The sequence below is a fragment of the Condylura cristata genome, unplaced genomic scaffold (genome assembly GCF_000260355.1).
Source record: "Condylura cristata isolate star-nosed mole 26May11 unplaced genomic scaffold, ConCri1.0 scaffold00004, whole genome shotgun sequence".
NCBI lineage: Eukaryota > Metazoa > Chordata > Mammalia > Eulipotyphla > Talpidae > Condylura > Condylura cristata.
In genome coordinates, this window is record NW_004567105.1 from 13,091,115 (window position 1) to 13,102,623 (window position 11,509).

At 39.6% G+C, this 11,509-nt stretch overlaps 1 protein-coding gene across 1 annotated transcript in view; it reads right to left on the reverse strand.

Annotated features, from left to right (window-relative positions):
• The window catches only part of APAF1 (apoptotic peptidase activating factor 1), a 59,060-nt gene that overhangs the window by 28,078 nt on the left and 19,473 nt on the right, over positions 1-11,509 (reverse strand). The window contains exons 11-16 of the mRNA XM_004675779.2: positions 11,165-11,278; positions 10,603-10,787; positions 8,032-8,158; positions 6,424-6,549; positions 3,908-4,039; positions 1,698-1,823 (exon numbers count right to left, since the gene is read on the reverse strand). Coding sequence (XP_004675836.1) covers positions 1,698-1,823; positions 3,908-4,039; positions 6,424-6,549; positions 8,032-8,158; positions 10,603-10,787; positions 11,165-11,278 — 810 coding nt within the window. The remainder of the gene's footprint in view (positions 1-1,697; positions 1,824-3,907; positions 4,040-6,423; positions 6,550-8,031; positions 8,159-10,602; positions 10,788-11,164; positions 11,279-11,509) is intronic.

The window sequence follows — 11,509 nt, forward strand, 5'->3', positions numbered from 1 at the left end:
AAAAAAAGGAGAATTTGGCTTGAGATATAAAATGTCTTCTTCTGAAGTCATTCACTTAATAAAACCAAGAATACAGGTTCAAAGAGTAATAAGAATCTTAGAGAGTTGCCCAAACCTATACAAGAATATTCTGAAAACCTCTTCTAATCTGGACCATTCTACAGAAAAAGACATAGTATCTGCTCTTTGCAGATAATATGTCACGGAAGCCAAAATTCACTTACCTAAATATTCTACCTAATTATGTCTCAAGCATCTATTAACAGCTTACTTATACAAAGTAGAATTCTACCCAGAAAGTACCGAGGTGCTCTTAAGTAATTTATACAGTGATTATGAATTTTCCTTAGTAAGCAAAGAGAAATCAAAGATTCAACCAAAGGGTCATCATCAAGAGAGCTTACTTAACTGCAATGTAGATGTCACCTCAGAGCGTTAACAACTCTCATTCTCTAGAAATTCTAACAAACGTGACCAGAATGTTCAAATATTTCCCTAGAAGATGTATACATCAAAGAAATTTACTGAGAAATTTACAATGAACTTCAATAGATAAAAGAAAATGACAGGTCTCTGTAAATCATAAATCTATATTCAACCTTAGCAAAAAACAGAAGACATGAAAGTGACTGAACAGTATAACCACTAACAAGTGGAAATCAGAAGACAAAGCAGTTTCTACCTACTACCTCTAGTCTCAGGACCAAGCAGGCAGATGTTCTAAGAACACTTTCTGAAGAAGGTTTTGCATAAAAGCTTTGAGGCTTTAAAAACTATGGACAAGTGAATTGAGGCCAGAAAAAAAAAAAAAAAAAAACAAGAAAGATTAATGGAACATATATTGGGACAGTAATTTTGGGATTTGAAATAAATCCCAAATTATCGTCCCTTGAACAGGGGATACACTAAGGAATGTATCAAGTAATTAAGTACATTGAGTAATGTAGGGGGCACGGGGGCTAAAAGAAACAATGTGGATAGGAGTCCAGGTGGCAGAATGATGGAAAGGAGAGTCTTAAAGATGCACTGGATGATCCTAAGTTTATCACAATTTATGATACTTTTGTGTTCCAGCTAAAAGTGACAAGATGAAAACAGAGGTAGAAAACGGCCTCGCAGCTCTGCATGGTGAGAAAGGGATGGAGAAGGGCATTACCAGACATGAGGTGGCGCCAGGGTAAACCACAGCAGACGCAACAGAATGGGCCAAGAAGCAGTGGATCAAGAGAAGTGGCGGTTACGGATGCACTGGACTTACGGCCAAAGAGAGAAAGAAGAATCGATAAAGAGGAGCCCAGAATGGCAGTAGAGATAGGAATAATGATGAAAGCAGGATTAGGCCCTTATTTGAAAAGTAAAGTGGAGATTTAAGGAGAAAGAAACTAGGGCTTTTTAAAAGACTTTAAGTTTCAGAAAGTTGAATAAGCTTTTTACTCAAGCCTTGAGTTTCTTCTCCCCTATGATTTCTCACAAACAGGAAAATAATAGTATAAAAGGCACACTAGATAGAAAAAAAAAAAACAACTCTACAAATTAGACCCCCACCTCAAAATATTTTATGAAATCATAAGATGAAATCTATGCTTCAAAATTAAGAATTCAAATTACATGAACTTTAAAGTTATTATCAGGCAATAAGTCACTTTATAAACAATCAAATCACTAAACAAATTAATTAATGGTAAACAAAAACATACCTTTAACGTTCCATCAGCTGAACAACTAGCCAAAAACTTGTCATCTGGCGAAAATCTGCAGTGAGTAACTGCATTTCTGTGGTCAAACAAGGTATTTCGACATGATTCTTGATTCAAGTCCCAGAGCTATTTGAGAAAGAATAAAAGATAATTTAAAAACTAGTACTGGGTCTCCCTGTTGGATCAAAGAGTGCTAAGCTATCACCAGCCACTGCAGCACAAGTTCAATCCCTGGCCAGCTAGACAGCTGACCCACATGGTGCAGCAGACCTCTCCTGTCTTGCCCACTGCTGCCCTCAGCAGTGTATTTCAGTAAATCTGCTAGTTCTGCTCCCCATTCGATCTCTCATGGATCATCTCACAACCCTCTCCCTCCCCCGTCCCCATCTCTGGCCTACACCCATCTTTAAAAAAAAAGATGTTCAACTAACAGTAACATAAGGTGTCAAACATGAGAGTGAACTTGAGATGAACAAGTAATGGGGTGGCCTTTAAACTGAATAAAGAAACTGTGACATTATATATTCAGTGGAATACTACTCAAATGCTAAAAAAAGTAAAGACAAAAATTAACGGATTTTGAGGTGATTATGCTAAGTCAAATAAGTCACAAAGTGAGAGACAATTACTGAATGGTTTCACTCATTTGTGGAATATCTTGTAAACAACCAAAAACCCAAACAAACTGCAGCAAAAATAATTCTTAAAACTCTGTAATGTGAAAAATATACTAAATACCAGAGGGAACAGAGCCAGGAGGGGAGGGAAGTAGACAGGATGCGGCTCCGGCGTCTGGTGGGGGCAAATAAACGTGCACGTGAGGAGGGTGTGACGCTGTTAACTTCAAAATTACACAGCTGTGCAAGTAACTGACAATACAATTTATTTGGGGAGGGGGAAGGAAATAGAAATGTTCTTACACTATAAAATGCTAAAAAGAACCATCAATGATTAGTCATAAATAGTACAAAAGTATTACTTTTTGAGAGGGTGGGTTTATTTAATAGGCTAAACTTTTTCTGAGTAAAAGTGAACTGTAATTGTGAGATAATTTTACATTTCTATATTACCCTGTTATTTTGATATTTTTATCCAATTATGCTTTACAGGGCCCTACAGACTTAAGATACAGTCCTGAAGAGTATCAGGGTGAGGGAAGTAGGAGAGGGAACAAGAGATAGAGTAGAAATATAGGCCCATAATATGCCCATCTACCTACTGGGGTTTCTCTCATGCACTGAGTTTCTACGTAAGTTTTTGTTTGGAGGGGAAAAAAAGATGTAAAGGGAGATGATGTAGTTTTAAAAACTGTATCTATTTTCTAAAATTGTTTTTAAATAAGTTATTTAAATAGTCTATAACATTTTCCACACTGAAGTATTTTAGACACCTTTCCCAAAAATACACTGTCCCATTACAAAGATGAAGTGACATTATGAGCAGAAATAAAACCAAAACAGAATCCAAAAGGAGTTTGTCGATCTTTCTGTTTCCCAGAAAAGTTCAAGTAGCTATCTTCAGTATGCGACTTAAGGGGTGGGGGGGGGGGGGGGAACACTTTTTACAATTTCTAATTATAAAACATCAAACATATCTGGAATAGCTGTTTTTGGCTTTAGTTTTTTTTTTCATTTTTTTCTTACTGGCATCTTTTTTTCCTTCCTCCTGATAACAGAACCTCTTTTATATCAAGCCCTATTTATAATTCAACTATAATTTACTTCATCTTATTTGTCTCATTTCTACATGATTAAATTTGTGACCTCTGGTGACCTAAAGGTTCCAATCTACTGGTCACTAGCTATTTATCAATGAACATGAACCCAAAGCAGAAAAATTAGTTTTCGCTAACATTAAATCTACATACACTGAGAAAAAATAAGTTTCTCTTTCTCTGTGATTAACAGCTACAAAGAACCATGTAAGCCTGGAGATGAGGGTGGATTTCCTGCCCCACCAAGAGAGCACCTGAAGCAACAAAAAGGGAAATGGAGTCTAGAAACGAAGAGTTAGAGCCTGAGAATGCGAGTATCTGGCGTTAGCTCTCCTGAAGTCATACTCCCTTTAGACTCTCAGCTACAGGAGCCAACGTCTCTTTGTTCCTTATGCCAGTATGAAAGTTTCTATCACTGCAATCAAAGGAGACCTGATTAATACCATGAATGGGAAAAATCAAAGGGGCGTTCCTAATTCTCACTGTCCATACTTACTTTGAGGCAGGAGTCACTTGACCCCGTGGCTAAGAGAATGTGATGACTGCTGTTGGTGAAGTGGCAGCAGTTGACCTGTTCCGAGTGCTCCTCATATGTGTGGACTAGCTCCCCAGTCAGGGAATTCCAGATCTAAAGAGAACAGAGGCTACATTCGCAATCACTCCTATTTTCAATGCCAGTGTGAAGCCTCGGTAGGGATGCTGTCCAGTCGGTCTGACAGATGTTCCCAGTCAGGTAAGATGCTAATGAAACCTCTCCTTTCCCTAAAATATTTCAGGATTTTCATAGGATATTCTTTTTAACTACTTGCAAGTCTATACAGGTATCTTTCTACAGTTTGTCTGGAATCTCATGAAAACATTACTCCCTCAAGGGCAAGTTTCCACATATTCACATGAATGACAGCAGGCAGAGAAGTACTATGAACAGGATGGAATAATGGACTTCACATTAGAAGGATTAAATCTAAAAATTGGCTCTATCACTTATAATTAGTGTGTCCCTGGTCAATTCCCTAACTTCCTGTATCTCATTTCCTTCTCTAAAAATATGGACACTTACACCTTATCTTCCACGATCCAAGGCATTAAAAGAGATAAATGACATTATGTGTTCTGCTGACTTTAAGATACCAATGAATATGTAAACACTCAGCTCAGGTTTCTAAAGAAAACCTGGCTTTCAATCTCATGAGCTTGGGCAAATGACTTTCTCTGTGAACTTGTTTTTACACCTGTAAATAGGATTAATAATTACATTTCCAAACTGTAGTAAGAAACTAATACAAGAAAGTGAAAAGTACAAAACATCACAGAGCGTCTTAGTTCTCACTAAAATGTAGTCATCACTAAGGAGTCTGTCCCATAGAACAATAAGCCAAAGAAGTAAATTGCCTTTACAGAGGTACTAATGTCCCTGCCAGTGGTCTTTTATCTTACCAAAGCACTACTCAAATGTCCGAAGAGTTTGTCTTATTTTGAAGTGCTTTAATAGCATTTCTGTGCCCTCCCTGGTGGCGCTACAGTTACAACACAGCACTATGACGCTATCACAGCCAGGGAGGCGACCCACATGGTGCAGACCTCTCCTGACCTGCCTCCGCAGTGTACTTCGTTATCTGCCTGTTCTGCTCCCCACTCGTGAATCCTATGGTGTCTCTGGTGAATCCTCTCATCCCTGCACCTCTGGCCTGTGCCCCAGTTCTGTATGTATAAATACATTTTTTAAAAAAAAATAGGTATTTCTGTCTCTTGCTTTGTTATAAGTTCTTAGAAAACTAAAGCTCACTATTATTTCTTTTATTCCTTTGGAACTGCAGAGTAGCCAGCCTCAAGTGTGACTCAGAAAGCAGAGTGAATGAACTGACTAGCTGTGAAACTATTTACAATGTCCAGTCTATCGAATAGCTTTTTCCAAGGTCTCAATTTGTTAGACATTCCACAGTGCTCTTAAAGCAGATGAAAGTCAGCAAACCACTTTGCTGCCAGGTTCACTGAGAGCCACCACACCTAGCCAGATTCAATACTTCACAGACTCTGAAAAAAGTCTCAAGTGAGGTTCTTTCTCCATTTATCAGGTAAACCTTCTCCTAGACCTCACTCAGTTTCTCTCAAATTCTGTACTGACATAAATGCTCTGGCTAAAAGCCAAGTTTGGGGACAGGACACAGGAAAGAATAATTCACAGAGATACTACTTTTTTCCTCTAGTTACCTATTAGTTTTTCAATCTAAACTATAAATTACATATTTTACAATAGGAATCTGATCTTAGTAATTTTGTGTAGCAACATTTCTAAACACAATGCACTCAAAAACTTCCACTGATACCTATAAATCTGTCAATATATGGCAGGAAAATTCATTAATTTCTAACAGTTTTTCTAGTCTAAATATTACCAGTTGCCTGGTAAATATTGCAGGCTCATCAACCTAGGCATTTTTTGCTGTTTCTTAAAGAATTTTCAGGCAGTGTTAAGTTGCAGTAGATTAAAACTGTTTTACCTGAAGTCAGTAGATCAACCAGCAAGAGTCCTCACATCGCGCTACCGAAGCTGGAGGGAGCGACGCCCACACAGAGTTTGGCCTGAACTTTGCCCAGGAACCCCTGAACAGGGGCTGCTGGGAGAGGAAGAGCAGAGCAGCTATTCTGAGCCCTTAAAAGGGAGCAAGGCACATGGGCGCTCTCTCTTCAGTGGGAACTGCTGTGGAAGGCACTGCCTCACTAGGCAGCACAGCTCCGCCTCCCCAGCCGCAGCAGGCTGCTACTCAGCTGCGGACAATGGCTCAGTAATTGGGCCTTCTCCCTGCCCCTCTAGCCTGTGGTTAGCATAAACTGTTTTTTCTGTTTGCTGCCCTTATATTTATTTGCATTTGAGGTGGCAGGTTGCTGGATCCAGAACAGGTGAGAGAGGTTCTAATCTGGTGAGGTTTTTGACCCTTTGCCCAAGGACACTGGGGAAAATGAAAATGATTTCTGCAGTGACTGCAACTCAAGAGAAAAATATTTTCTTACCTTCACTTTTCTATCCACTGAGCAAGTTGCTATAAATCTGTTATCTGCAGAGAATGCACAGCAAAGCACTTCATCTTCATGAGCCTTGATTTCTAGAAGTTTTTCTCCTGTTTCAGCTTTGAATACCTGCACAAGCAGCAATAAAATGTTTGTATTATAACCCACTTAACCACAGGCCACCAATAAAAACCTTTATTTCTAAGACCTTAACTAGTGTTATTCTGCAAAACAAGTGGATCTTGGTAAAATCATTCTAAAAATGATAATTTTTGCCAGAACTTGCCTGATCATAAAGAACTTAACTGGCCCTCCCAGGTGGTGCAACAGGTGAAAGCACTGCACTATGAAGCTAGGTGCAGCCACTTCAACACGAATTCGATCTCCGGCCAGGGAGGTGGCCACATGGCCCAGCAGACCTCTCCTATTTTGCCCACTGCTCCCCTCAGGAGTGTGTTTCAGTTGATCTGCCTGTTCTGCTCCCCACTCTGTCTCTGGTGACTCCTCTCATCACCCCTGCACCTCTAGCCTGTACCCCAGTTCTGTATGCATAAATGAATAAATCTCAAAAAAAAAAAAAATCTTATCTATCATTAAATGCCTGTAATTGTCAATTTTAAAAATTGAGTTTTTATCTTCAGTTCTTCAAACTACATTGGCAATTTCCTAGCAATCATAAAAAACATTTTATTTGAATTTTTATTTGAATAGAAATTTGTTTCTTTCTGGGGCTTAAAAACTAAAATTAGGCCCTCCCTTGTGGCGCAGTGGGTTAAAGCACAGCACTGAGAATCTGAAGCTGCTTCCAAATGAGTTCGATCCCCGCCTGCCCCGGAGGTGACCACATGGCGGCAGGCCTCTCCTGGCCCACCCACTGCTCCCCTCGGCAGTGTACTTCCTCGATCTGATCTGCCTGTTCTGCTCCCCACTCTGTCTCTGGTGAAGCCTCTCACTGCCCCTGAGCCTCTGGCCTGTACCTCACTCAGTTCTGTATGCACAAATAAATAAATCTTAAAAAAAAAAAAAAAAACTAAAATTAATAAAATCAGTAACAAAGTACACATAGAGAAATAAGGTTTACACATCTTATAAAGATTAAAGCTATCCTAAATATAAAAGTTGAACTAATTTAATCCTGTTCCTTTCAAAATCAAAAGTTGAATGCAAATGTAAGGAAAGCACTCTTCTCGTGTCTTGTGTAAATACATGAACACATGAAGGGGATTCCTCAAGCACCTAAGGAAATAATCTAGTACAGTCACTCCTGCAGTCAGAAATGTATGCCTGTGCCTTGACAGCCCTATTATCAGAACCAGCTCACTGGCTTATGATGTTTTTGACAAGTGCCATTTCTTCTCCAGCTCATCTCTAGTAGGTACATGGATGAAGCAACTGACTCTCAGGGAAGGATACTTCCGTGTTACTAGGCAAGTTTAGAATGAAAACTAAAACTGTATGCTTTAAATTTCTAGGCAAAACATTCATAAAATGTTCAACAGATTTGAATTTCTGTATTTCTAGTGTGCAATTTTCTTAAATTTTAGGATTTAAATATATTCTGATATGTGCATAGTACATGACTCTTAATTTTTCACAAGATAGATGTTTTACCTGTAAGGTTTTATCAGCTCCACAAGAAGCTATTCTTTGACCATCCTCAGAAAAGCAAGCATGGTAAACAGCATCTGTATGGGGGCGGACAACTAAGCGGGACAGATTCTTGATGTTTTTTTTGTTTCTAAACAAAAAGAAAAAAATTAACAGTAACCCAATAAATAAGAGCAAAACTAATTATTTTCTTTCAGTAATGAAGCATATTGTCTTCTAACAGGTTATGTTCCAAAAATATATTTTCAAATTACCAACAATGACAGGGTAGATCACCTTAAGAAAAAAGTATAAGGAAACGGCCATTTTTAAGAGAAACCCTACCCTATTATCAAGCAACTTGTAAAGCATCACAAATGTCACTGAATTGGAAGAACTCATTAATCAAATACATGTCTCTATTTTCTTTTGCTACCTTAATAATGACAATGTGCAGAAAAAACATAATGGAATTAAGTAAACACTCAAAAATCTCTCAAACCTTTTGAAAAACCAGTGCTACTGCACAGGAGCATTCACTCAGGTTCCTGGCCCTCTCGCTCCAGACTCCCTAAGCTGCCAACTCTAGCCCATGCCTGGGCCTGCCTCCTACAGGGAGGGGGAGAGGCCTCCTCCCCCACCAGCTGATGTCCTGCTCTGGCTGTGCTGCTTCCCACCAGGCGGGGGGGCGGGGGGGCAGCACCTGGACTGGCAAGCCTGCCAGGCACAGGTACAGGCCTTCAAGGACTGCATGAGTGAAGCAAGGCGGCGGGAGAGTTACCAAGCAGGAAGTGTAAACCAGTGCCTGCCTACCACCGAGACCCCAAGCCAGCTGTCCCCCGAAAACGACCCTACAGAAACCAGCATGCTGAGACATCACAGGAGGAACAAGTCCTTAGCAGTGAAACTAAGCAGGGGCAAAATGTCAAACTGAGAGCCGGGGGGGGGGGGGGGCGGTCATGGGTGTGGACGCAACTACCATAAAGAGCCATCGCCTTCCCCTGTGAGCGCCCACGTGCCCATCCTTGCTCTACCGACATTAAATACTGAACTAACACTGCGACTTACTCAACTATGGTACAGGATAGAAAAGTGTTAAATTTGGGATATAAAACAAAATCACTGGTGATAGGGACCTTGAGTTGACAGGGACCCTGAGGCTGCAGAACCACTAATGGAATAGAACTGAGAGGAGCCGCGCGATTACTCTGGTGGGCATAACGACACGTATGTTCAGTGACAACTATTCTTATCACAAAGTGCACAGTGCCCGAACAACTATGCAAGTTTACCTTCTTTAGCTGACATAATAGGTTCAAGAGAAGGTCCCTCTTCAAATGTTCTAAGAACTGGTTCAAGTTCTATCAAAGAGTTTTCAAAAAATGGCCTTTTCATCTGGATTTTGGACCTATCACACAGTCCTTGAAAGAGATTACAAGCTCTCAATGGCAAACATTCTTCATTAGTGCCACGTCCATGACCTTGTGATGACTACCCTCCCCGTACTCTGCAGAGGATTGACTTCTTCAAAAGCTGTTTTCTGGATAAGACTTCCTATGGGTTGATTTGGTGATGGGAAACCAAGAGGATTGCAACTGAGATGGAAAAATGCACAAAAATATGTAAAAATATACTAAAAAAAAAACTTCCCATGTGATAGTTGTACAGCCATGGATATCATCCTTGACAATGGTCAATCAGGGTATTTTTTTGGCCAAATTCATAGTTTTCAGGAAGCAAATAGATAACTGTCCCTCCTTCTGGTGCAGATTTACTCCTTTGTGATTGTGGAGACCATCATATGTCATTCTGACAAACCAAAATCTATGATTTTAATATGAAATTTATTACCCAAAGATAGCATCTTCAGGTCATGATGAAATAGAAGTTTCCTACTGCATAGGTAATTTATTCAAATTGCCTGCAATCTCTTGCAAAATATGAAATCTCTGTGGTCAAGAAAATTTGGGGCTCAGTTTTCCCATGTATGAGTTCATCCACTTGGCATGTATTCAGTAAGTATTCCCCAAAACAAAGGCTCACCACAAATTCTCAAAACTGGATGAGTATCTTAAATCTAGCTTTCAGGAAAATTTCAGCTTCTCCTAAGATATCATTTGTTTTACCCAAATGAGTGGATGTTCAGCAGGAAGGGAAAAAAATGTCACCAGCAAAAGCCTGATGAGCAAATGGTGATTGTTAAGTGCCCAAACTCTGGATGAATGAAAACCTAGTGGCAGTGTGTTGATGTGCACGTGCCTCACAACCACCTGAACGCAGCTGTCAGGGGGTTTCACACCACATCCACTGCAGCTCAGGTCAGAGGCGGGGGATGAAGGTCAAAGCACTGGCTCACGCCAGTGGCCAGACCCGGCGTGCCTGCCAATCCCTCCGCTCCCTCCCTTTCTATGGCTCCTTGGCCTCCCAGATGCCCTGTTTATTCCTCTAAAACTTTTCAGTAAGTAAAACGCTTATTAAAAGTTGAATTCCTTTCCAAAGTAGTTAGATCTTCCTGCAGTGAACTTATTCACTATTTGAAAAATAATGACATTGTTAGCGCTCCACTCCCTTCAGCTTCTCTTCTAACCTACTTACATCCATTCCAGGTAAAGCATTCCATTATCGACCTCCTGCTTGGCCTGCAGCTTAGCTTGCCGATAAACTTCTGAGGTTTCCGGTTCACAGAGACCCAATTGTACAATATTAGGAAATGGCTGTCGTCCAAGGAGGTGTCCATTCAAAGACAAAAACTCCTGGAAATTCTCACACACTGCACTGCACTGTGAACAAATTGAAATCTATTAGAAATACAACCACAGCTGAGATCTGACATTTTTATTTCTGTGATCTTTTCACTCTAAATGCCTAATGCAATAGACTCTCTATGAGCTAAAACTAAATACTAATCGTTAGGAAATAAACTCAAATTTTTAAACATCAGGTATATATCTAATCATTAAAACTAACACCTTACTTCCCCAACTTTAAAACAATCCTAGCAGTAGAGTAGGAAGCAAAATAATTGAGTATACTTAAAGATCAAAGTAAGGTTATTATCTCTCTTCACCCCTTAAACTCATCCCCCTTGTAAAACCTAGAATCAAGTGTGTCAAAATAAGATAATCCTTTATGCACTTATTTTTATATTAGTATGTACCTTTTCATCTAATATATGACTATATTCCACAAATTCATGAATCAGATGAGCAGGGCCTACAAGTTCTGTTTTCGCTTTAATCCAATCCAGGGAAAACATTAAAGCACAAAGTTCCTTTAAGAAAAAAAAAATCACAAACACTGTTAAAGACAGCAAAGAATGTTCAGTCTCCAATTATTATCCTAACACTAAAAGAAACTTAGTAAATATCTTAGAATTCAAGAATGCAGAGGAAGCTGCCAAAAAGGACATTTTCAATAGTTTCAAGAACATAAAATATGTAAGCCTTAAATTAAAATAAGTTTCAGATGCATTAAAAACAAATATAGGGCCCTCCTTGGTAGC